The sequence below is a fragment of the Palaemon carinicauda genome, chromosome 2 (genome assembly GCF_036898095.1).
Source record: "Palaemon carinicauda isolate YSFRI2023 chromosome 2, ASM3689809v2, whole genome shotgun sequence".
Classification (NCBI taxonomy): domain Eukaryota; kingdom Metazoa; phylum Arthropoda; class Malacostraca; order Decapoda; family Palaemonidae; genus Palaemon; species Palaemon carinicauda.
In genome coordinates, this window is record NC_090726.1 from 198,503,389 (window position 1) to 198,530,888 (window position 27,500).

At 33.5% G+C, this 27,500-nt stretch overlaps 1 protein-coding gene across 2 annotated transcripts in view; it reads right to left on the reverse strand.

The window, feature by feature from the left end:
- The window catches only part of rdgC (retinal degeneration C), a 180,733-nt gene that overhangs the window by 57,810 nt on the left and 95,423 nt on the right, over positions 1 to 27,500 (reverse strand). For both annotated transcript variants that reach the window (XM_068361016.1, XM_068361008.1), the window contains one exon: positions 16,703 to 17,242. In XM_068361016.1, the coding sequence (XP_068217117.1) occupies positions 16,703 to 16,844 (142 nt within the window). In that variant the 5' untranslated portion in view covers positions 16,845 to 17,242. The remainder of the gene's footprint in view (positions 1 to 16,702; positions 17,243 to 27,500) is intronic.

The window sequence follows — 27,500 nt, forward strand, 5'->3', positions numbered from 1 at the left end:
TAAATAACTATATATGAATAAAATTATCATTACCTCCGCCAACGAAGTTGGAAGGAGGTTATGTTCTACCCCCTGTTTGTGTGTTTCTTTGTGTGTGTTTGTGAAGAGCTTCCTCGCCACAATTTTAATCGTAGAGTAATGAAAATTGCAGGGACTAACTGTTATGTAGAAAGCTGGAAAATTATTTAATTTTGGAAGGTCAAGGTCAAAGGTCCAAGTCACGGTCAACCAAAATGTCCAATTCACGTAATCAGCCATAGGTTTGGACATCGTTGTCACAGCGACTTTAAACTTGGTTCACATTTGAGTGCATGAAAATCCAAGCCAATTAATGCATGTTAAAGTCAAAGGTCAAGGTTATGCAAAAGGTCGAGAAATAAGCTGCAGAGGCGAAGGTCTGCGCGCTACTGAGTAACCCTCTAGTAATCACTATTATTATTTTAGAGGCTGCTGTGGCCTGATTGGTAACGTCTCTGCCTGGTGTTTGCCAGTCGGGGGTTCGAGTCCCGTTCACACTCGCATGTGCCATTAGTGTCTGCAACCTTACCATCCTTGTGAGCTAAGGTTGGGGGACCCTATAGGTCTATCTGCCGAGTCATCAGTAGCCACTGCCTGGCCCTCCCTGGTCCTAGCTTGGGTGGAGAGGAGGCTTGGGCGCTGATCATATAATATATGGTCAGTCTCTAGGGCACTGTCCGGCTTGCTAGGGCAATGTCACTGTCCCTTGCCTCTGCCATTCATGAGCGACCTTTAAACCTTTAAACTGACCAGCTGAAAGAGTCAGGGTCTATCTGAATAAGGCTTTGTCAAATGGTGTGCAAAGTTTAAAAACTAAAAAAATAAATAACAAAACGTAACTGTTATCCTCCTCAGCTAAGAGCCTTAGATAATAGAAAAAAATTTACCAGCTGAAAGAGTCAGGGTCTATCTGACCATTGATTTCTCAAATAGTGTGAAAAGTTGAAAAACTAACAAAATAAATAAACAAAGGTAACCGTTATCCTCTTCGGCTAAGAGCCTTACAGAACAGAGAAATGTATTAATTGGAACAACATAGTTTTTTTTCACAAAATGATAAAATAAAATGTCTTGCGATGATATCATTTATCTCTATTGGCGGATCATCAAAGGGAGAATGTGGGAGTTCGAGAAAGATAGAGAGAGGGAAGATGAGTGAGGGGAAAAATGAGGGAAGATAAGGAGAGAGGAGGAGAGTGACAACACTAAAAGGGCTCTTTGATGAGAAGGTCTTTTTCCCCCTTTGAGTCTGAAAAAAAGGGCTTTTAATGAAGACCTTTTCTAAAGGTTCTTAATCTAAGGTTCTTTTCTAAAGATTCCCTTCGACTGTGGTAAACAAGAAAGATTTATCTTGGAAAAAAAAATATATATAAAGTACGTATGCATGTGAATTAATACTATATTATTATTATTATTATTATTATTATCATTATTATTGTTGTTGTTGTTGTTGTTGTTGTTGTTGTTGTTGTTGTTGTTGTTGTTAAGTAAGCTATAACACTAGTTGGAAAAGCCCAAGAGGTCCAACAAGGAAAAATAGCACAGTGAGGAGAGAAAATAAGGAATTGGAAAAACTGTATTATTATTATTATTATGATTATTAGTTAAGCTATAACACTAGTTGGAAAAGCAGGATACTACAAGCCCAAGGATTCCAACAAGGAGGAGAGGAAATAAGGAAATAGAAATATTATTATTATTATTATTATTATTATTATTATTATTATTATTATTAGCTACGCTACAGCCCCAATTGGAAAAGCAGCCCAGGGAAAATACAGGGAAAATAGCCCAGTGAGGAAAGGAAATAAGGAAATAAACTACAAGAGAAGTATTATTATTATTATTATTATTATTACAAGCTAAGCTACAACCCTAGTTGGAAAAGCAGGATGTTATATGCTCAAAAGCCTCCTAGAGGGTAAAATAGCCCAGTGAGGAAAGGAAATAAGGAAATAAATAAACTACAAGAGAAGTATTATTTCAGTGAAGTACATTTTTTGTTCGTATGTACATTACCGTGATGAGATATCTTGAACACGATGAACGATGGGTTTTTTTAGTTCATTTATAAAATACTTATGGAAAATGCGCCTCCGGCCTAGAATGGCAATCATTTAAATGAGAAAATATTCAAATGTTAAGCCTATTATTACTATTGATATTATTAGCATAAGCTATTATTATTATTACTATTATCAATATAAGCTAGGCTACAACCCTGTTTGGAAAAGGAGGATACTATAAGCCTCAGGGCTCCAACAGGGAAAAATAGCCCATCGAGGAAAAGATATAAAGAAATGAATAAACTGGCAAAGAAGTAATGAATAAATTAAGTATATCTTAAGAACGGCAACAAAATTAAAATAGATCTTTACATAAATAAACTACAAAAAATAGACTTGTCATCCTGTTCAACATAAAATCATATGCTGCAAGTCTAAAAAAACACACCAATTTTGTACAATCAATCACACTGACAAGAGATGTGAATTTAAACTATAAAAATACTGACATCATCCTGTTCACCAAAATCATCTACTGCAAGTCTGAATACACACACAAATCTTGTAAAAAAAAAAAAAAAAAAAAAAAAAACGAACGAGATGTGAATTTAAACTAGAAAAATAAGACTTTTGTCATCCGGTTCAACATAAAATCATCTACTGAAAGTCTGAATAAAGACACTAATCTTGTACAATCAAACAAGCTGACAAGAGATGTGAATTTAACCTATGAAAATAAGACTTTTGTCATCCTGTTCACCAAAATCATCTACTGCAAGTCTGAATAAAGACACCAATCTTGTACAATCAATCAAACTGACAAGAGATGTCAATTTAAACTATAAAAATAAGACTTTTATCATCCTGTTTAGCATAAGAACATCTACTGAAAGTCTGAATATAAACACACCAATCTTGTACAAACAAACTGACAAGAGATGTGAATTTAAACTATAAAAATAGACTGATATCATCCTGTTCAACATAAAATCATCTACTGAAAGTCTGAATATAAACACACCAATCTTGTACAATCAAACAAACTGACAAGAGATGTGAATTTAAACTATAAAAATAAGACTTTTGTCATCCTGTTCAACATAAAATCTGCTGCACGTCTGAATAAACATACCAATCTTGTAAAAAAAAAAAAAAAAAAACTGACAAGAGATGTGAATTTAAACAAGAAAAATAAGACTTTTGTCATCCTGTTAAACATAAAATCCTCTACTGAAAGTCTGAATATAAACACACCAATCTTGTACAATCAAACAAACTGACAAGAGATGTGAATTCAAACTATAAAAAATAGACTTTTATCATCCTGTTCAACATAAAATCATCTACTGAAAGTCTAAATAAAAACACCAATCTTGTACAATCAAACAAACTGACAAGAGATGTGAATTCAACCTATAAAAATAGCCTGATATCATCCTGTTCAACATAAAATCATCTACTGAAAGTCTAAATAAATACACCAATCTTGTACAAAAAAAAAAAAAAAAAAAACTGACAAGAGATGTGAATTTAAACTATAAAAATAGACTGATATCATCCTGTTAAACATAAAATCCTCTACTGAAAGTCTGAATATAAATACACGAAGCTGTACATCGAAAGAGAGTTGTGAATTCACCTACTGAAAGTCTAAATAAAAACACCAATCTTGTACAATCAAACAAACTGACAAGAGATGTGAATTCAACCTATAAAAATAGCCTGATATCATCCTGTTCAACATAAAATCATCTACTGAAAGTCTAAATAAATACACCAATCTTGTACAAAAAAAAAAAAAAAAAACTGACAAGAGATGTGAATTTAAACTATAAAAATAGACTGATATCATCCTGTTAAACATAAAATCCTCTACTGAAAGTCTGAATATAAATACACGAAGCTGTACATCGAAAGAGAGTTGTGAATTCACCTCTTTCTCATACAATCGTATCAAGGTGGCTCCTTCCGAGTCCCCGCTTTCCCCCCTTCTCCAAATCAAATACTTTTGAATCCTACGTCCTTGAGGACCATTCATGCTCTCCAATTTGCTTAGCCTGGCGAAATCCATTCAAAAGATCCTGGTCTTCCTTTTCATTGGAGTTAGACTCTTTGACCTGATTTTTTCTTATACCAAATTATCACCTTTCCTATCTTTTTAATGTATAAAGTAATTGTTTTAATTCACCCAATGTTTTCTTTAGCATCATGTATAAAGTAGTTATTTTGATTCATCCAATGAAATATATATATATATATATATATATATATATATATATATATATATATATATATATATATATATATATATATATATATATTACTTGCTAACCTACAACCCTAGTTTGAAAAGCAGAATGCTATAAGCCCAGGGTCCCAACAGGGAAAATAGCCCAGTGAGGAAACGAAACGAAACATGGAAAAACAGAATATTCTAAGGACAGTAACAACATTAAAGTAAACATTTCCTAAATAAACTATAAAAAACTTTAACAAAACAAGAGGAAGAGAAATAAGATAGAATAGTGCGCTCGAGTGAACGCTCAAGCAAGAGAACTCTAATCCACGACAACCGTTTCTAGTCCGCTGCACATCTGGGATTTCGCATTTTCATCCCCACGCTAGCCACTGCGGATTGGTGATGGTGGGAGATTTTAGTCTGATCGCTCACAGCAAAGCAACCTAGTACAGCTTTCCTAATCATGGTGATACACAAACACTTTCAAATGGTTAAGACGTTAAAGTAGTAGTAGCAGCAGCAGGAGCAGCAGCAGCAGCAGTAGTAGTAGTAGTAGTAGTAGTAGTAGTAGTAGTAGTAGTAGTAGTAGTAGTAGCAGCATTGTTTTCTGGTCTTGAGTAGTGCCATAGCCTCTGTGCCAGGGTCTTCCACTGTCTTGGGTTAGAGTTCTCTTGCTTGAGGGTACACTCAGGCACACTATTCTCTCTTTCTCTTCCTCTTGTTATTTCGAAGTTTTTATCCTCTTGTTATTTTCAAATTTTATAGTTTGTATAAGAAAGATTTACTTTTTCTTAACTTATCTTGTAGTTTTTTCTTATTTCCTTTCATCGTTGAGCTATTTTCCCTGTTGGGGCCCTTAGGCTTTTAGCATTCTGCCTTTCCAACTAGTGTTGAGGCTTAGTATGTAATAATGATAATAATGATAATAATAATAATAATAATAATAATAATAATAATAATAATAATAATAAATAAAAAATAAATAATAGTACTATAAATAGAATCGATCAAAGTGTGATATTTTGACCTGCGATTATTATCAGCTAGGCTGAAAAGCAATTATAAATTGTTAATTGAATATGTTAAAAGCAAGCTTATTTAATGCAAGCCTCGGGCGTTCAATCTACAGGTATAATTATAGATTCAATAACTGTATAATTAGCGTTACTTTCACATAACGTACAGTTTTTTTTTTTTACATGTCAAATACCAATGAAAAACTCAAGAATCATTAAAAGCTATCTTAATTACCATTTCAGGTAAAGTAATTATTAACTCTCTTTGAGTTATACTTAAAAAGCAAAAAAAAATATATAGATAATAATTGGGAAAGAAATCGCTTGTTTCTTTGGTCGCTGCAACCTCACCATCCTTGTGAGCTAAGGATGAGGGGGTGTTTGGGGGAGCCTATAAGTCTATCTACTGAGTCATCAGTAGCCATTGCCTGGCACTCCTTGGTCCTAGCTTGGATGGGGAGGGGTCTTGGGCGCTGATCATATGTATAAATGGTCAGTAACTAAAAAATATATATATCGATAATAATTGGGAAAGAAATAGATTGTTTCTTTGGTCGCTGTAACCTCACCATCCTTGTGAGCTAAGTATAGGGGGTTTGGGGGAGCTTATATGTCTATCTGATGAGTCATCAGCAGCCATTGCCTGGTTCTCCTTGGTCCTAGCTTGGGTGGAGAGGGGGCTTGGGTGCTGATCATATGTATAAATGGTCAGTAACTAAAAAATATATATATCGATAATAATTGGGAAAGAAATCGCTTGTTTCATTGGTCGCTGCAACCTCACCATCCTTGTGAGCTAAGGATTAGGGAGTGTTTGGGGGAGCCTATAGGTCTATCTGCTGAGTCATCAGCAGCCATTGCCTGGCTCTCCCTGGTCCTAGCTTGGATGGAGAGGGGGCTTGGGTGCTGATCATATGTATAAATGGTCTGTAACTAAAAATATATATATATATATATATATATATATATATATATATATATATATATATATATATATATATAGATAATAATTGAGAAAGAAATCGCTTGTTTCTTGGTCGCTGCAACCTCACCATCCTTGTGAGCTAAGGATGAGGGGGTGTATGGGGTAGCCTATAGGTCTATCTGATGAATCATCAGCAGCCATTGTCTGGTCCTCCGTGGTCGTAACTTGGATGGAGAGGGGCTTGGGTGCTGATAATATGTATAAATGGTCAGTAACTAAAATATATATATATATATATATATATATATATATATATATATATATATATATATATATATACATATATATATATATATATATATATATATACATATATATATATATATATATAGATAATAATTGGGAAAGAAATAGATTGTTTCTTTGGTCGCTGCAACCTCACCATCCTTGTGAGCTAAGGATGAGGGGAGATGGAGGAGCCTATAAGTCTATCTACTGAGTCATCAGTAGCCATTGCCTGGCGCTCCCTGGTCCTAGCTTAGATGGAGAGGGGTCTTGGGTGCTGATCATATGTATAAATGGTCTGTAACTAAAATATAAATATACATATATATATATATATATATATATATATATATATAAATAATAATTTGGAATGAACATGTTTGTTTCTTTGGTCGCTGCAACCTAACCATCCTTGTGAGCTAAAGACGCGGGGTTAGGTCTATCTGCTGAGTCATCAGCAGCCATTGCCTGGCCCTCCTTTATCCTAGCTTGGATGGGGAGGAGGCTTGGGCGCTGATCATATGTATATATGGTCTGTCTCTAGGGCATTGTCATGCTTGATAGGGCAATTTCACTGTTCCTTGCCTCTGCCATTCATGATTGGCCTTTAAACCTTCAAACTATTTAAAACTGCATCTCCATTTCGTAAGGATAACTTAGATAAGATCAAATTATGTTTAAAATCTAAAACTAAAAATTTTGTAAAAACAATTAAGGAATGAGAGTTAACTTTGAAAAAAATAATTGAGGTTGTAAATTATAAAATTTTACTCCCTTTTAAGGGATAACTTAAATGAAAAAAAAAAATCTAAAAAGAAATTTTGTAAAACAGAATTATGGAATAAAAGTTAACTTTTTTTTTTTAATTGAGGTTCTAGATTACAAAATTCAACTCTCTTTTTTTAGAAATAAGTTAAACGAGATAAAAAATAAAAATCTAAAATCTAAAACTAGAAATTTTGTAAAACAGAATTATGGGATAAAAGTTAACTTTTTTTTTTTTTTAAATGAGGGTCTAAATTACAAAATTCAACTCCCTTTTCTGAGGATAACCCAAACAAGATAAAAAAAAGTAAAAATTAAAACTAGAAATTTTGTAATAGATAATTAAAAATAAAAGTTTACTTTAAAAAAAATTAAGGACGTAAATAGAAACAAGACAAAAAAAAATACATCATTATAATACATCCTTTTAACATAAGGCATATACAATGAGCTAACATTACCAAAAAATGATACAATGCTAATGTCATAAGCCTTACTCAAACAAAGCTATTTAGTGTCCTAAACCAAAAATAGGACACAAATCACTTCTCGTTAAACCTAATGGTTTTATCTGACCGCAACAGAGATTTTAAACGACGTGAAATACCATCTATTCTTTGAGACACAAATACAGAACAAATGACGTATATTTTGAAATGGTCCGTTGCGTGGGTTCGAAAAACGCTAGCGTATCTAATCTCATCAATATGAACGAGCTGGCTTCCATTTCCCAGTAATCTGGAATGGCATATCATTACTCATCACAGTGTCACGTACCATCTATTCTTTGAGAACAAATAAACAACCAAATGTCATGTCTTTTGCAATGGTACGTTGCGTGGGTTTAAAGAAAAGGCTGGATTCCATTTGGGAATAATCTCATCACTACTAATTAGTGTCACAACTGAGATGGTCTGGACACGTATTGAGAATGGATGGTGGGGAGGAAGTGAGGAGGGCTTGGGAGAAGCTGCTAGTAGGGGAGATCAAGAGGGAGGCTGAGAATTAGATGGCTAGATAAGGTGAAGGATGATTATTATTCATCACTACTGATTAGTGTCACAATTGAGATGGTCTGGACACGTATTGAGAATGGATGGTAGGGAGGAAGTGAGGAGGGCTTGGGAGAACCTGTTAACAGGGGAGATCAAGAGGGAGGCTTAGAATTAGATGGCTAGATAAGGTGAAGCATGATCTGGATTGTGGTGGCCGATGTAGTAACATCCCTGACTGGTGAACCCCAGACCGGGGTTCGTGTCCCGCTCAGACTCGTTAGTTCATTTGGTCGCTGCAACCTTACCATCCTTGTGAGTTAGGGATGGAGGGTTGGGGGGGGGCAGCAGCCTTTGCCTGGCCCTCCTTGGTCCTAGCTTGGGTGGGACGGAGGCATGGACTCTGATCATATGTGTATATGGTCAGTCTCTAGGGCATTGTCCTGCTGGATAGGGTAATGTCACGCAATGTCACTGTGCCTAGCCTCTGCCATGCATGAACAGCCTTGAAAGCCTTTAAAGAGGTTTGGTGGAAGAGCATTCCCTTAATAGAAGGCATTGGAGTGGCCGCATCAGGCAACCGACCCCTTAATGTAAGGATAGAGGTGGGGAAGAAGCTTTATCATGCTCTCCCCCGAACTTTTTCGTTTTATCAGAACGAATTTGATAGTAACCAACATTAAAAGATTAAATCACAAATCAAACGAAATTAGGTCAAACCATTATTCCAATTACAATACTTTATTCTGTCTACACTTAAAAAAAAAAAAAAAAAAAAAAAAAAAAAAAAAAAAAAAAAAAAAAAACGTTATTTTAATCGGGAATTCTCCTTTAAAATCTACTGTTCTCATCCGTATTTCAGTTAAATACAAACGACCATAATTTTTACCGTACCTTGTTATCATCTTTTACAGGTTGGTGACCGTAATATCCCTCCTTTACGTCTATATTTTATTTTAATTGTTCATTACTTCTTATATCGTTTATTTACTTCCTTATTTCCTTTCCTCACTGAGCTATTTTTCCCTGTTGGAGCCCTTGGGCTTAAGCATCTTGCTTTTCCAACTAAGGTCGTAGCTTAGCAGGTAATAATAATAATAAAGGAGTGATATTACGGTCAACAACCCGTAAAAGATAATAACAAAGTAGGGTAAAAATTACGGTCGCCTGTATTTTACTGAAATACGGCTGAGAACAGTACATTTTTTCGGAGAATTTCCGATTAAAATTACTTTTTTTTTTTTTTTTTTTTTTTTTTTAACAGTGTACAGCCCCCTTCCATTTCGAAAAAGGACACATACCAATGAAGGACCCTAAACCCCCCCCCCTTTTTTTTCTAGTCAGTCATGACGTCACAATCCCCGAATATCAAAGCAGGAATTTATTAACGAATGAGGTAAGAACTCGACAGAGGTTTGGTCAAATCCAGTTCCTATTTTAAATATTTCTGAGCCTATGAGCAAAACAAGTTCTATTTCTGAAGAAGGGTGGGCAATGTTCTTACCTTCAATGACGAGTGAAATCGAATCTAAAGAAACGGTGAGATTTAATGTCATATTTTGTATTTTTGTACAAATATAAAGAAAGATTGACTTTTTTCATAATCTGTAATCTCTCTCTCTCTCTCTCTCTCTCTCTCTCTCTCTCTCTCTCTCTCTCTCTCTCTCTCTCTCTCACACATAATTTCTTTGTAATTTTTCCATATATATATATAAATATATATATATATATATATATATATATATATATATATATATTTATATATATATATATATATATATATATATATATATATATATATATATATATAGTATCTCTCTCTCTCTCTCTCTCTCTCTCTCTCTCTCTCTCTCTCTCTCTCTCTCTCTTTATATATATACATACATGTATATATATATATATATATATATATATATATATATATATATATATATATATATATATATATATATATATGTAAATATACAATTAAGGTAAATCTTGAAAAGAGGGAGAAATCATTACTCCAGTTCCCTCCAGTATTGTTACTTGGATACTATTCTTCTTCTTCTTCTTCTTCTGAGAGAGAGAGAGAGAGAGAGAGAGAGAGAGAGAGAGAGAGAGAGAGAGAGAGAGAGAGAGATAAATAATCGCGTATTATAACCGTTTTGATACGAGACGAAAAACATGATTGTATCCATTTTTCTACTTTAAAAGATATCAACTCAGCATAAATTTATATTTTTTATACAAGTATGCAAACTGAAAATGTAGGAAAACTGGTAAACAAACAATGTAAGGGAAAATTTCCATCTATTCAAGTATAAAATATCTTAACATGACTCGTTTTCCATCCATTCTTCAATTTCATTTTTCATTTCCCGAAACCTTTGAAAATCGAACTTTTTCTTTTTATTACCAAACTTGTAGAAAAGAACCAAAGGTACCTTTTTGATCTTTGAAAGTTAACTGCGAGACCTGTGTAAATCTTAAATTTGTTTTGAAATATTTCAATAATACTGTAAGATATGGCTGCCATATATAACCTATTACTTGGAGAAAGTTACCAATGTGATAAAAGTTAAGGATATTTTCTTTAATATAATTTTCATAAAAACTTTTTTAAAGGTCACTCATGAAAAGTGGGGCAAAGGAGAATGACATTGCCCTATCAAGCAGGACAATGCCCACTGAGGTTTGAGTCCCGCTCAGACTCGTTAGTTCCTTTGGTCGCTGTAACCTTACCATCCTTGAGAGCTAAGGATGGGGGGGGGGGAAGCCTATAGGTCTATTTGCTGAATTATCAACAAACATTGTTTGGCCTTCCTTGGTCCTAGCTTGGGTGGAGAGGGGGCTTGGGCACTGATCAAATGTGAGTATGGTCAGTCTCTAGGGCATTGCCCTGCTTGATAGGACAATGTCACTGAGCTTTGCCTCTGCCATTCATGAGAGGACTTTTAAAATCTTCCAATTGTACAACAAAATACTAGATCGTAGTAAGGCAATTCAGATTATATTTACGATTTTATTACTTATCCAAAGCAGCTCTTCTAGGAGAAGGACACTCCAAAAACAAACCATTGTTCTCTACTCTTGGGTAGTGCCATAGCCTTTTTACCATGGTCTTCCACTATCTTGGGTTAGAGAGTTCTCTTGCTTGAGGGTACACTCGGGCACACTATTCTATTCTATTTCTCTTCCTGTTGTTTTGTTTTAGTTTTTATAGTTTATGTAGGAAATATTTGTTTAGGTGCTGTTGCTCTTCTTAAAATGTTTTACTTTTCCTTGTTTCCCTTCCTCACTGAGCTATTTTCCATGTTGGAGCCCCTGGGCCTATAACATTCTGCTTTTACAACTAGGGTTGTAGCCTAGCAAGTAATAATAATAATAATAATAATAATAATAATAATAATAATAATAATATGAGATTCTTCCTCAAAATATTCATTTTCTATACAGGACTAGCAGGTTCTACTGCTCTTTGTCTACGACACTCATATCATTTACCAACAATCTCTATAACGTTTATGCTTATATTTCTACCGTCCTGAATTACTGAAGGTTCCAGTAATCCTTTTGTCAACATTATTTCCCTTTAGAAAAGATCGAATCCTTTGTAGCAATAAATCTTCATCACTCTGAAACTCTGACATTTATCAGATCAATGAGGAACACTAAACGAAAGATTTAGACGAACAGAGTGAACCTCAGTCAATTTTTGTAAAGTATAGAGAGGAGTTCATTACTCACAAACACATTTCGTTCGTTTTATGGTCTTAAAAGTATGTATATTGAGTCAATTGAACTCATATTTTCATAGAACTTAAAACAATATCAAATATCTTTGGTGAATTGATCAAGCGATATCACAGGATTCTATTAATTGTGAAAGGATTATTATTGTTATTATTATTATTATTATTATTATTATTATTATTATTATTATTATTATTATTATTATTATTTGCTAAGCTACAACCCTAGTTGGAAAAGCAGGATGCTATAAGAACAGGGGCCCCAACAAGGAAAATCGCCCAGTGAGGAAAGGAAACAAGGAAAAACAAAATATTTTAAGAACAGTAGCAACACCTAAACAAATAGTAGCTATATAAACTATACAAACTTCATCAAAACAAGAGGAAGAGAAATTAGATAGAATAGTGTGCCCGAGTGTAGCCTCAAGCAAGAGAACTCTAACCCAAGACAGTGGAACACCATGGTACAGAGGTTATGGCACTACCCCAGACTAGAGAATAATGGTTTGATTTTGGAGTGGCCTTCTACTAGAAGAGCTGTTTACCACAGCTAAAGAGCCTCTTCAACATTTACCAAGAGGAAAGTAACCACTGAACAATTACAGTGCAGTAGTTAACCACTTTGGTGAAGAAGAATTGTTTGGTAATCTCAGTGTTGTCAGGTGTATGAGAACAGAGGAGAATATGTAAAGAATAGGCCAGACTATTCGGTGTATCCTTAGGCAAAGGGAAAGTGAACCGTAACCAGATAAAGGGATCCAATGTAGTTCTGTCCAGCCATAACTCTCTAGCGATAGTTCCTCAACGGGTGGCTGGTGCCCCGGCCAACCTACTACCTTGTGACGTTTTTAAACCAAGTATATTAATTTACTGCAATGTCAGATATAACTGATATTTGATTTTAAAGTTTATATTTCTTTCAATAGATTGCATATGAAAATAATTATAATTAGAAAATGGTGGAAAATTAATCGTTTGAACTTACTTTTTATTTTCTTTCAAGAAAAATTGCTAATTTGAACACATTTTGGTCATTTTAAAGGTTTAAAGGTCGCTCATGAAAAGCAGAGGCAAGGGACAGTGACATTACCCTATCAAGCATATGATCAGCTTCCAAGCCCTCTCTCCATCAAAACTCGGGCCAACAAGGGCCAGGCAATGGCTGCTGATGACTCAGCAGATAGACCTATAGGCTCCTCCAAAAACCCCATTCTTAGCCCACAAGGATGGTGAGGTTGCAGCGACTAAAGGAACTGAGTTTGAGCGAGACTTGAACCCCAGTCTGGCGTTCACCAGTCAGGGACTTATTACATCGGCCACCACAACCCCAGCAGTTCATTAACCGTCCTGTTAATTTATCTTTCAGCTTACAAAGTCCAAGTTTCTTTAATGATGAATCAAATTCACTTAACAGAAGGAATAAGACAAAAAACAATCATTAACTAAACACTAAAGACTTTCTGTGTGTCATAAAAAAAGGATGATTCACGGAAGAAGAAAAGAAAGAAGAAAAAGGTGCCATTCCATTTCGAGATATATAATGGCACACGTTTGAATCCCACCTGGGTCTTTCGAAAAAATAATCAGTGGGACAAGAGAGAGAGAAAGAGAGAGATAAAAACTTTTATTGAATCACACCTGGGTCTTTAGAAAAACAATGAGAGAGATAGAGAGAGAGAGAGAGAGAGAGAGAGAGAGAGAGAGAGAGAGAGAGAGAGAGAGAGAGAGAGAGAGAGAGAGTACCCACTCCTAATCGTGTCTTATCAATTTGATGTTTGGAAAAAAAATCAATATGACTCTACTTGATATTTGTTGACTTCAGAGAAAAAGAAGAAAAAGAAAAAGGAAAAAAAAAAAACATGATCTCTCTTCTTGTCTATAACTTAGCCTCTACCTACTCGACTCCTTTACGCTCTTCGAACAATCAGAAAAAGGAATCTTGGGTCAGAAAGGAGAACGACATAAAAGCGAAGTGTGAGGAAAAGTAGAAGTTTGTTAAACATTAGGACAAACTTTTATTTGTAATCATATAAATACGCACGAACAAGAGGGCGCGCATACACACAGACACACACACACACACACACATATATATATATATACACACATATATATACACACACATATATATATATATATATATATATATATATATATATATATATATATTACTCTATATATCCTTATATAATATAGAGCAACGTGTCTGGCTATATAATATATATATATATATATATATATATATATATATATATATATATATATATATATATATATAATATATATATATATATATACAAATTTATATAATAATATATATATATATATATAATCTGGTATACATCTCAATTCACAAGGAATAACGACATTGCCCTAGCAAGCAGGACAATGCCCTACAGACTGACCATATATACATATGACCTGCGCCAAAACACCCGACCCCTGGGCTAGGACCAGGGAGGGACAGGCAATGGCTGCAGCTGACTCACCAGGTAGCCTTATAGGCTCCCCTGAACACCCCCATCCTTAGCTCACTAGGATGGTGTGGTTGCAGACACAACAAGAACCTATAATCAGCGCCAAAACAACCCCCCAACGGGGCTAGGACCAAGTAGGGCCAGGCAATGGTTGCAGATGACTCCGCAGGTAGACCTATAGGCTCCCCCAGATACCGCCATCTTTAGCTCACCAGGATGGTGAGGTTGCAGACGCTAAAGATACAGAGTTTGATCGGTACTAGAACTCTAGACTGGCGATCACCAGGCAGGGACGTTACTAATAGGCCATCAAAACTATATAATATAGAATCATAGAGACAATCAATACTATAGTTCACAATACCCTTGTGTATAGAACACATTTCTATTTGACATCGTCTCTCTATCATATTTGGTTTAGTGTTTAGTACTCTCCGTCCCTTCACTCTCTATTCAAGAGGAAGAATATAAGCACTCGTTCGTGACTTTACTTTAAATAGGGAGAGATAGAAGTCTATTGTCTAAGTTATAGTACTCGAAATGGTATTTGAACTTCCGTTTCTATGTGTATTTTGTTTCTTTTTTTATTAAATGACTATTGATTATTATTTATTGTTGCATTTTGTTCATTTGAACTTCTAAGATACAATGGTCAGTTATTATTATTATAATTATTATTACTTGCTAAGCTACAACCCTAGTTGGAAAACCAGGATGCTATAAGCCCAGAGGCCCCAACAGGGAAAATAGCTCAGTGAGGCAAGGAAACAAGGAAAAATTAATCATTTTAAGAACAGCAACAACATCTAAATAAATATCCTAATGTGAACTATAAAAAATTTAACAAAACAAGAGAAAGAGACATTAGTTTAAAAAGTGTGCCCGAATGTTCCTTCAAGCAAGAGAACTCTAATCCAAGACAGTGGAAGACCAGGGTACAGAGGCTAGAGCACTACCCAAGACTAGAGAACAATGGTTTGATTTTGAAGTGTCCTTTTCTTAGAAGAGCTGCTTGCCAAAGCTAAAGAGTCTCTTCCACCCTTACCAAGAGGAAAGTATTCACTGAATAATTACAGTGTAGTAGTTAACCCCTTGAGTGAAGAAGAATTGTTTGGTAATCTCAGTGTTGTCAGGTGTATGAGGGCAGAGGAGAATGTCTAAAGAATATGCCAGACTATTCTGTGTATGTGTAGGCGAAGGGAAAGTGAACCGTAACCAGAGAGAAGGATCCAATGTAGTACTGACTGGCCAGTCAAAGGACCCGAGAGCTCTCTAGCGGTAATATCTAAACGGGTGGCTGGTGCCCTGGCCAACCTACTATATAGTTCCTAATATTAATTTCTACTTGACAATGTTTACCTCTTTTTTGTGGCAAAGAAATACATCTGCCTTTGAGGATATTTCCATATCTCCTTTACTCTAAATTCAACTTTCACATCTACATTCTGTCTCTTTAAATAAACGAAATTATGAGTTACAATATCACATATGTGAACAAACAGACAAAACTTAGATAATTGATATAATTTAGTCGTTATTTCATGACTGTAGGTAATAACTAATAGTAGAATATATATGTATGTATATATATATATGTATGTATATATATATATATATATATATATATATATACTGAGAAGCTTGATATAGATTATAATATATACAGTATATATATATATATATATATATATATATATATATATATATATATATATATATATATACATACCGTATATATTATATTCTATATCAAGCTTCTCAGTGTGTGTATATATATATATATATATATATATATATATATATATATATATATATATATATATATATATATATACTGAGAAGCTTGATATATATATAGTATATATATATATATGTGTATATATATGTGTATATATATATATATATATATATATAGAGAGAGAGAGAGAGAGAGAGAGAGAGAGAGAGAGAGAGAGAGAGAGAGAGAGAGAAGATTGAGGCTAGTTCTCAAAATAAAATTTTCTGCCATTGTAAGAAAATTTACAAGAAAGAAAAGTAAGAGAAAACACTTTACAATTTCATTAACCTAAAACTTAAGGGATCACAACTTTCAGTAACAAATTTATCTGATAGAGATACTCGTCAGAACGTCAGCCATACAAAAAAACAACTCATTCTGGCATTTCTTCAGTTATTCAAGAGTCCTAACTACTAATAAAAAAACACCAGAAGGAAACAGGAAAAGAAACTTGAAAAAAAAACTTACCTCTTTCCACTTTGCTCATCACTGGAGAACTTTTCTTGTGTGGAGAAAACAAAAATTTCCCTTTCTTTTCATTTCTCTCGTTTTCTGAATCTTTCTCAGTTCCAACGTCACTACACATACACTTGGAAACCGCGAACCCCATTTTCTTTACGTTTACGTTTTCTATGGACTAAGATGTAGGGGTAAGTATGCGCGTGACGCAATCTATATAATGTTCATGCGGTACTCAAAACCCTGGTCTTTAAAATACCTTATTAAGCAGGATAATGAAGGTATATGCTTGAAAATGCTTTTATCAATGTATCTATGCATTTCTGGTCACTTTGAAAAGGATGAATATTCAAGGAAGAGACGTAACCCAATGTTGGTAGGCTGTCAAAATTCCGTCTCTAATACATTCGTGAGTGTTAATAGTTCAAAAACTTGTTTTAATTACTTATAACTTTTCTTATTACATCACTTAACTCAGATCTTGTATGTTCAGGCAACGCTGGTATCTACAGTTGACCGAAGACTTGAAGAATGTGGATTTTTAGGGCCCTGAAAAGATAAAAATATTTTGATAAATTTCATATATCAAAACCAGGACACTGCATGACCAACAAAACCTTTAAACCACAAGCAAATTCTATATAGTTATATTATAAAGATGTGTTATTTCTTCATATATATATATATATATATATATATATATATATATATATATATATATATATATATATATATATATATATATATATATATATATATATATATATATATATATATATATATATATATATATATATATATATATATATATATAACTCACAATTTATGAAAAAAGGAAATTTATTGACCTTCGGAAGGGACCATCTCCCTTCCTCTTCAGAATATATATATTTGTTTTCTGAAGAGGAGGGGAGATGGCCCCTTCGAAAGCTCAATAAATTTAACTTTTCATAAATTGTGGGGTATTTTATTTATCATACATACACTGAAAATTGTGTATTTATATATACACATCTATATACATATATATATATATATATATATATATGTATATATATATATATATATATGTGTGTGTGTATATATACACACATATATATAGATCATATATACATACATATATATATATGCATATATATATATGTATATATATACATATATGTATATATATACACACACACACATATATATATATATATATATATATGTATACACAGACATAAATATATATATATATATATATGTATGTATACACAGACATAAATATATATATATATATATATATACATATATATCTATATAATTATATATATACATATATATAATCATATATATATGTAAATATATGTGTATATATATATATATGTATATATATACATATATATATATATATATATATATGTTGGATGTATGTTGGACGCTGGCCAACAGTGGGATAAGAAAATCAGTTGAAAATAAAATATAGAATTGATGATATTTGCGAGAAAGTCAGGAGTAAATGTGAATAAGAGAAAGATAATGAAGGTGAATGCAAACCAGGATAATGAAGTAAATGTTTGTATGGATGGTGAAAGAATGGCGGGGGGGGGGGCGCTTGATTCGTATATGTACCTGGGAGTATATATATATATAGTTGTTCAAGGTATGGTAAAGGAGGCACAGTCCAAAGCATACTATGTTTAACACCTTGATTTTATTGTCGATACTCCCTTTTTGTGGATAGTTAATCATAAAAAAGGACCTTGATTTTAGAAAATGGTACATGCTCATGACGGACACTAGATAGATCCTCCCGTTTCAGGTAAAGTTAATCATAAAAAAGAGGACTTTGATATTAAAACGTGACACTCTTAACCAGTCTTCTACAAGGTACCAAGACATACAATCATCATTTTTCTAACTTCATCTCCTTCGTCACTTATCATTACTTCCGACAACAAAGTTAGAAGGAGGTTATATTTTACCCGTTGTTTGTGTGTTTGTGTTTGCTTGTGAGCAGCTTCCTGGCCACAATTTCAATCGTAGAGAAATGAAACTTGCAGGGATTACGTGTTATTTAAAAATCTGGAAATGATTCAATTTTGAAAGGTTAAGGTCAAAGGTGAAGGTCACAGTCAAGTGAAATGTAAAGGTCACGGTCAAGCAAAATGTCCAATTCACGTAATCAGACATAAATTTGGACAAGGTTGTCACAGAGACTTCAAACTTGGTTTATATTTGAGTGTATGAAAATCCACGCTAATTAATACATGTTAAGATCCAAGGTCAAGGTCATTAAAAAGGTCGAAAAATAGGCTGCCTCAGCAAGGGTTTGTACTATACTGAGTGCCCCTCTAGTTCATTCTAATACAATCATAAGCTTTATATATAGCCCAAAGACATTTGATGCCACTTACATCAACACAGGAACACGATATCCAGAGATATTCTAACTATGATAACGAAATCATACACCCGAGCTCATCTTACATCAGCGATTTTGATTATGGCCTCACATTGTAATTCAATTCAAGTCGTTGCTAATCTAAATTCAGGACGAAACACACAGTTGAACCATAATTTCGTTATGCAAATTTGAGGGTAGAAAGCGCCCTCGCCATTACCCACGACAAATTAGCATTATCTGCGATATTGGATTGTGCAGATGTACCGTCAAGAGTGAAGCAACAAATTTCAAAATTCTGTACTTCTCAACAGTCTCGTGGGGTTGCCAGTTAGTACATTCTATTCCAAGTATTGTTATCTTCTTTATCTGATAATAAGTATCAGTGACTTACTGTAGAACAACCGAAGGAATTTTCCCAGTGAATGGTCAATGTTGCCAGTGGGTGAATTTCAACAGATATCCACTGAACATTGCAGCTTCACTTATTGAGAAAGTCTTTCAAGATTTTCGGTGATCAGTCTATTCTGAAGAAGTGTTTTAATTCTTTCATTCTACCTTATTTTGAGTATTGTTCTCCTGTCTGGTGTTCAGCTGCTGATTCTCATCTTAATTTGTTGGACAGAAACTTACGGTCTATTAAATTTCTTATTCCTGATCTGGATATTGATCTCTGGCATCGTCGTTCAATTAGTTCATTATGCATGTTGCATAAGATTTTTCATAACTCTGACCATCCTTTACATTCAGATCTCCCTGGACAATTTTATCCTGTTCGTAATACTAAGCAGGCAGTTAATTCTAATAGCCAGGCCTTCTCCATCATGAGGCTCAATACTACGCAGTACTCTAGAAGTTTTATTCCAGCTGTGACCAAGTTGTGGAATGATCTTCCTAATCGGGTAGTTGAATCAGTAGAACTTCAAAAGTTCAAAGTTGGAGCAAATGCTTTTTTGTTGACCAGGCGGACATGAGTCTTTTTATAGTTTATTTATGACATATTTGTTTTTGATGTTGTTAATAGTTTATATATGACGTCTGTTTTGACGTTGTTACTTATTTTAGAATGATTTATTGTTAATTTGTTCTCTTCATTTATTTATTTCCTTATTTCCTTTCCTCACTGGGCTATTTTTCCCTGTTGGAGCCCCTGGGCTTATAGCATCTAGCTTTTCCAACTAGGGTTGTAGCTTGGATAGTAATAATAATAATGATAATAATAATAATAATGATAATACTGTACTAGTGAAAACTAAATATTCCCCACAGCAAGACACTCTCGTGGGGTTGCCAGATGGTATAATCTATTCCAATTATTGTCATCCTCTTTACCTGATAATAAGTATCAGTGATTAACTGTAGAGCAACCGAAGGAATTTCCCCAGTGAATGGTCAATGCTGCTAGTAAGTGAATTTCAACAGATATCCACTGAAAATTGTAGCTTTACTTTTGACACTTACTGTATCAGTGAAATTTATATCTTCACTTTTAACGCTTACTGTACCAGTGCCAGATATATCTTCACTTTTGACACTTACTGTACCACTGAAATTATAACTTCACTTTTGACGCTTACTGTACCAGTGAGATTTATATCCTCACTTTTGACGCTTACTGTACCAGTGAAAACTAAATATTCTTCAATGGAGATTTTCCTCTTTAAGCCAAATAGACGAATTGGCAACACAAAAGTTTTCTTTGAAACGTGGAAACTTCAAATTTCTTGATAAGACTCCCCACCTCCACTCAAAGGATTTCAAAAATCCAGCTGGGGAAAAGTGATAGGCTCCCAACGTCTATCAAAAGATTGGCAGAGAAGTGGAAGGTTAAAACTACTTCAGGAAAAGGTGATAGTTTAGTTCACTCTGTCTGTCTGTCTGGCAATGAACTTAGATGTCAGGATGCCAGATAACTTATAATCAATCAATCAATCAATCAATCTCTCTCTCTCTCTCTCTCTCTCTCTCTCTCTCTCATATATATACATATATATATATATATATATATATATGTAAATATATAAATATAAATTATATATATACACATATATGTGTATATATATACATATACATGTGTATATGTATATATGTATATATATATATATATATATATATACATATATATATACTGTATATATATATATATATATATATAGAAATAGACATGAGAATGACAGGCATTAAGAATAACAGAATGGGTCCCTAAAGACTGTAAAAGAAACAGAAGAAGGAAGAGAAGATGGTGGATCAACGAACTAAGTAAGTTTGCAGGCGTGGCACAGAAAGATAATAAACAGACGCAAGTGGAAGGACATTTCTGAGGTCTTTGTTCTGCAGTGGACTACATAAAGGTTGATGATGATTATATATATATATATATATATATATATGAGCGAGGACAGACTGTCAAGAAACGTAAGGAAGATGGGCATTGCCATATTTTGTAATAATAATAATAAAATGATAATAATAATAATAATAATAATAATAATAATAATAATAACAAAATTAATAATAATAATAACAATAATGATAATAATAATAATAATAATAATAATAATAATAATAATAATAACAATAGTAAAAATAATAATAATAATAATAATAATAATAACAAAAATAATAATAATAATAATAATAATAACAATAATAAAATAATAACAATAATAATAATAACAATAACAAACAATGAACGCAATGTTTTCAATATAGGTATATCTTGATCTCAAAATTAACGGCTAGAACTATACCAAAAAACGTCAAGAGATTTACTCAACATTAAAACTTTACGAGGAAGAAAATATACAAATGGTTCTTCAACAACAATGTTCTGGGATACATCATAAAAATTGTAATATAACCGGAATATCAAAAGATAAAACAGGATGTTTTGTAAGGTAATCCCAGTGTGAATTCGGACCAAAAGAATCACTTAAATACAAATTGAGGTTTTGTATTTTCTTTGGAAAGATAACTGTTTTTGTTTCTACTCCATTTACCCCAATTCGAAAGGGATTTGAGAGAGAGAGAGAGAGAGAGAGAGAGAGAGAGAGAGAGAGAATTCCTACTGATCTCTTCCAAGAGCCTCACAATTGTATTACTTTTTAATATAAGTAGATCAGGAGAGAGAGAGAGAGAGAGAGAGAGAGAGAGAGAGAGAGAAGGGTCTTATTTCTTCCAAGAGCCTCAAAATTGTATTACTTTCTAATATCAGTAGATCAGGAGAGAGAGAGAGAGAGAGAGAGAGAGAGAGAGAGAGAGAATTCCTACTGATCTCTTCCAAGAGCCTCAAAATTGTATTACTTTTTAATATCAGTAGATCAGGAGAGAGAGAGAGAGAGAGAGAGAGAGAGAGAGAGAGAGAGGTCTTATTTCTTCGAAGAGCCTCAAAATTGTATTACTTTCTAATATTACTAGATCAGGAGAGAGAGAGAGAGAGAGAGAGAGAGAGAGAGAGAGAGTAGGGTCTGATTTCTTCCCGAGAGCCTCAAAATTGTATTACTTTTTAATATCAGTAGATCAGGAGAGAGAGAGAGAGAGAGAGAGAGAGAGAGAGAGAGAGAGAGAAAAAAAATCCATACTGATTTCTTCCCGAGAGCCTCAAAATTGTATTAATTTCTAATATCAGTAGATTAGACTACCTTAAGAAACTTTTTAATTACCCGTAATTGTTTACGAGAACAGCAAATTACATTGAAAACTACATTAATTGCGTTAATTACTCAACCTCTTAAGACAAAACAATAACTACTAAATGAAGGAAATCTTTACTATTTTAGAAAATCACGAATTAATAAGTTTTCTTTCGCAATGAATTGTTAAGAACTGTCGTAGTAAAATTCCTAAAAATAGCCAGGCAAGGATAAAGAACCAGAAACTTGAATTAATTCTTCTTGCATTTAATTGAGTTATTAAGTAAAGACATATTTGGAAACATTGGAAATTAATATAGTTAATCAGAAACATAAACAAGAACTTATTTCCCAATGTTATCCTTACATTAAGGGGTCGGTTGCCTGATGTACTCTCTTCAATGCCATCAGGTATAGGTTATAATTTGGTAGTGCTTTTACCATCGCATGCCCTTGCAGTCACCAATCACAGTTATTGGCAGTGGGGTTATCCTTTGATTAAATCATCCAATATTCAAGGCAGCACTTTCAACAATTATAGGCAGTGGACCTAGCCTTTAGCTAAAAAGCCTTACTGCAAGGCAGCAGCTGTCCTTTTAGTCGCTCTCTACGACACGCAGGACGTGTGGTGGTAGTAATACACTTCTACCACTAAGGTTCAATTCTAATATATTAGACATGAACAATTATTCTTAAGCAAATCTGGCTTGGTTATTTATGCTTTTCATTAATGCTGCAATGACTTTATAATAATTTATAAATAATTATAATAATTTAAGTAATATAACGCTTTTAATCATCATCATGATCATCTACTATGACTATTGATGTAAAAGGGCATCAGTTAGATTTCCCCAGTTGTCTTTATCTTGAGCTTTTAAATCAATACTTCTCCATTCATCATCTCCTACTTCACGCTTCATAGTTCTCAACCATGTAGGCCTGGGTCCTCTAACTCTTCTAGTGCCTTGTGGAGTCCAGATGAAAGTTTGGTGAACTAATCTCTCTTGGAGAATAGTACAGTAGTAAGTTCTTGAAAGGAATTTCCCTATCATCTATCATAAAAAATACATTTTCATTCTTCACTGACACCAGTTTAAAAGTTTAAATACCGCTCATGAATGGCAGAGGCAAGAGACAGTGACATTGCCCTATCGAGTAGGACAATGCCCTAGAGACTGACCACATATACATATGATCAACGCCCATGACCAATTTCCACCCAAACTAGGACAAAGGAAGGCCAGACAACGGCTGCTGATGACTCAGCAGGTATACCTATAGGCTCCCCAAAACCCACATCTTTAGCTCACAAGGATGGCGAGGTTGCAGTAACCCAAAAAACTAAACGAGTCTGACCTGGACTCGAAAACCAGTCTGACGTTCACCGGTCAGGGACGTTACGACATCAGCCACTATAACCCTAAAATACATAAAATACATAGAAGAAACATTTTTTTTTTTTTAAATAAGGTTTTTTATAATTAGAGTTAACTATAGTCGCTGCAAAGATTCCGGGCGAAATAAAACCCACCCACTGATGACGTCATAGCTAATCACGTTACCTCCCCTAGAAATTTCAAAGTATACTAACTTATAATCACTTTAAGTGAATGTGTTGTCACCGCCGTTGACGTGGGAGACATGATTGATTAATTAAATGTTTTTAATGTTTTTAAAATATTTCATTTTGATTGTTCATTACTTCTTATATCGTTTACTTATTCGCTTATTTCTTTCCTCACAAGGCTATTTTACCCTATTGGAGCCCTTGGGCTTTAAGCAACTTGCTTTTCCAACTAGACTTGTAGCTTAGCTAATAATAATAATAATAATAATAATAATAATAATAATATTAATAATAATAATAATAATAATAATAATAATAAAACTCTCTCTATCATCTAACATGAAAAGAATGAAAATATATTTTTCATTCTTCACTGTAATTAAATACATGAAAGAAATATTTTTTTCTCAATTAAAACCTTTTTTAATTAAGAGTTAATTAAACAATATTGATAACTGTACTCTACCTCTGATCTCATATTCATTGTCATCTTTTATTTTCTATTTATTTATTTTATTTTTTATCTTTTTTGGGGGGAAATAATAAGGTTTATTGGAAAATTGCTTTACGAGTACACCTTTTTGACAAGTGAGTTCTATATACACTATGGATAATATATGTACTGATATCATTACCCTTAATATCATAATGTTTTTACTAACAACCGAGGTAGAATGTAGTTTGTTGGGACAGGCGATATCTTTCTTATCATTAGCCAAATCGTTATTCCTTATGGGGAACATGTTATTTATGATCTGATATACCTTAATAGGAAGTTATTTTATCATTATATAGATATAACTTAGAGTGCTTCCCATGGCTTTTCTTTTTTTGTGTGTAAGAGAGAGACTTACGAAGGGGGGTCCGGGGGCTTGGCCCGGGCTAGGGGTTGTGACCTGGGAACTACTAGGTTAGGTTAGGTGGGCTTGTGGTGTTTGTATGATAGCGGCAGTGTTTGGGGGGTCGCAGGGGAACGTTATTCCCCCCCCCCCCCCGGTAATTTTTCACTCGATTTTCTGGCAGTTCCAGGCCTGTCCCAACAAACTACAAAGGCTCCAACAACCGTAATGTTCAACAAACATCCAGTACATTACATGTAAAAGCAGGTGCTCCTATCCTTCCTATTATTTTTTGAAACAGTATTAATTATCTCTATGGCAAATGTTATTCCGTATCTATTTTATCTCTGGTAATTTTTTTTTGTTTCAATTTCGTTTTTTTTTTTTTTCAATTTCGTTTTTTTTTTTTTTTTTGAGACGGTATTAATTCTCTCTATGGTGAAATGTTTTTTTTCTGTATCTATTTTCTTTATGGCAAATGTTTTTTTTTTTCTTTCAATTTTGTTTGTGGAAATTTTTTTCTCGACTCCATTTCCATTTCCTTTATGGTAAATGTTTTTATTTTTCAATTTCGTTTATGGTAATTTTTTTTTTCCGTATCCATTTCATTTAAGGTAAATATTTTGCCGTATCCATTTTCATATCCTTTATGGTAGATATTTTCCTCGTATTCATTTCCATTTCTTTTATGGTAAATGTTTTTTTCCCGTATCAATTTCCTTTAAGGTAAATATTTTTCCCATATCCCATTTCCATCTCCTTTATGGTAAATATTTTTCCCTGTATCCATTTCCTTTATGGTACATATTTTCCTGTATCCATTTCCGTTTCCTTTAATTTAAGTATTTTCCCGCCCGTATCCATTTCCATTTCCTTTATGGTAAATATTTTTCCCGTATCCCTTTCATTCAAGGTAAATATTTTTCCCGTATCCATTTATATTTCCTTTATTGTAAATATTTTTCCCATATCCATTTCCATTTCTTTCATGGTAAATGTTTTCTTTTCCTTCAATTTCATTTATGGCAAATGTTTTTTTCCAGTATCAATTTCCTTTAAGGTAAATATTTTTCCTGTATCCAATTCCATTTCCTTTATGGTAGATGAGTTTTTCCATACCAATTTCCTTTATGGTAAATGAGATTTTCCATACTAATTTCCTTTATGGCAAATGTTTTTTCCATACCAATTTCCTTTATAGTAAATGTTTTTTTTCCATACCAATTTCCTTTATGGTAAATGATTTTTCCATACCAATTTCCTGTATAGTAAATGTTTTTATTTTACATACCAATTTCCTTTATGGTAAATGATTTTTTCCATACCAATTTCCTGTATAGTAAATGTTTTTATTTTACATACCAATTTCCTTTATGGTAAATGTTTTTTTTTTCCATACCAATTTCCTTTATGGTAAATGAGTTTTTCCATACCAATTTCCTTTATGGTAAATGAGTTTTTCCATACCAATTTCCTTTATGGTAAATGTTTTTTTTCCATACCAATTTCCTTTATGGTAAATGAGTTTTTCCATACCAATTTCCTTTATGGTAAATGTTTTTTTCCATACCAATTTCCTTTATGGTAAATGAGTTTTTCCATACCAATTTCCTTATGGTAAATGTTTTTTTCCATACCAATTTCCTTTATGGTAAATGTTTTTTTCCATACCAATTTCCTTTATGGTAAATGAGTTTTTCCATACCAATTTCCTTTATGGTAAATGTTTTTTTCCATACCAATTTCCTTTATGGTAAATGAGTTTTTCCCATACCAATTTCCTTTATGGTAAATGTTTTTTTCCATACCAATTTCCTTTATGGTAAATGAGTTTTTCCATACCAATTTCCTTTATGGTAAATGTTTTTTCCATACCAATTTCCTTTATGGTATACGTTTTCACCTAACGGGGTATAGCTAGCTAGTCACAATGATCCTAACCATTATGACGCCAGAAAAAATGTCAATAAAACAGTCCATCAATCATCGAATTATGACGTTAATTACATAACAACTTCATCACGAGTAACAATCACAAGTTTACTACTACGACTTTGGTTGGTGGTAATCGATAACGTATACTATAGTCATAAATCTTATCTATAAACAAATACCTGATAAGAGAGAGAGGAGAGAGAGAGAGAGAGAGAGAGAGAGAGAGAGAGAGAGAGAGAGAGAGAGAGAGAGAGAGAGAGAGAGTGCAATCCCCCAACCCGTTTAAGGTTTAAAGGCCATCCATGAATGGCAAAGGCAAGGGGCAGCGACATTGCCCTATCAAGCAGGACAATGAACTAGAGAATGACCATAGCCCCTCTAAACCCAAGCTAGGACCAAGGAGGGCCCAGCCAATGGGTGATGATGGACTCAGCAGGTAGACCTATAG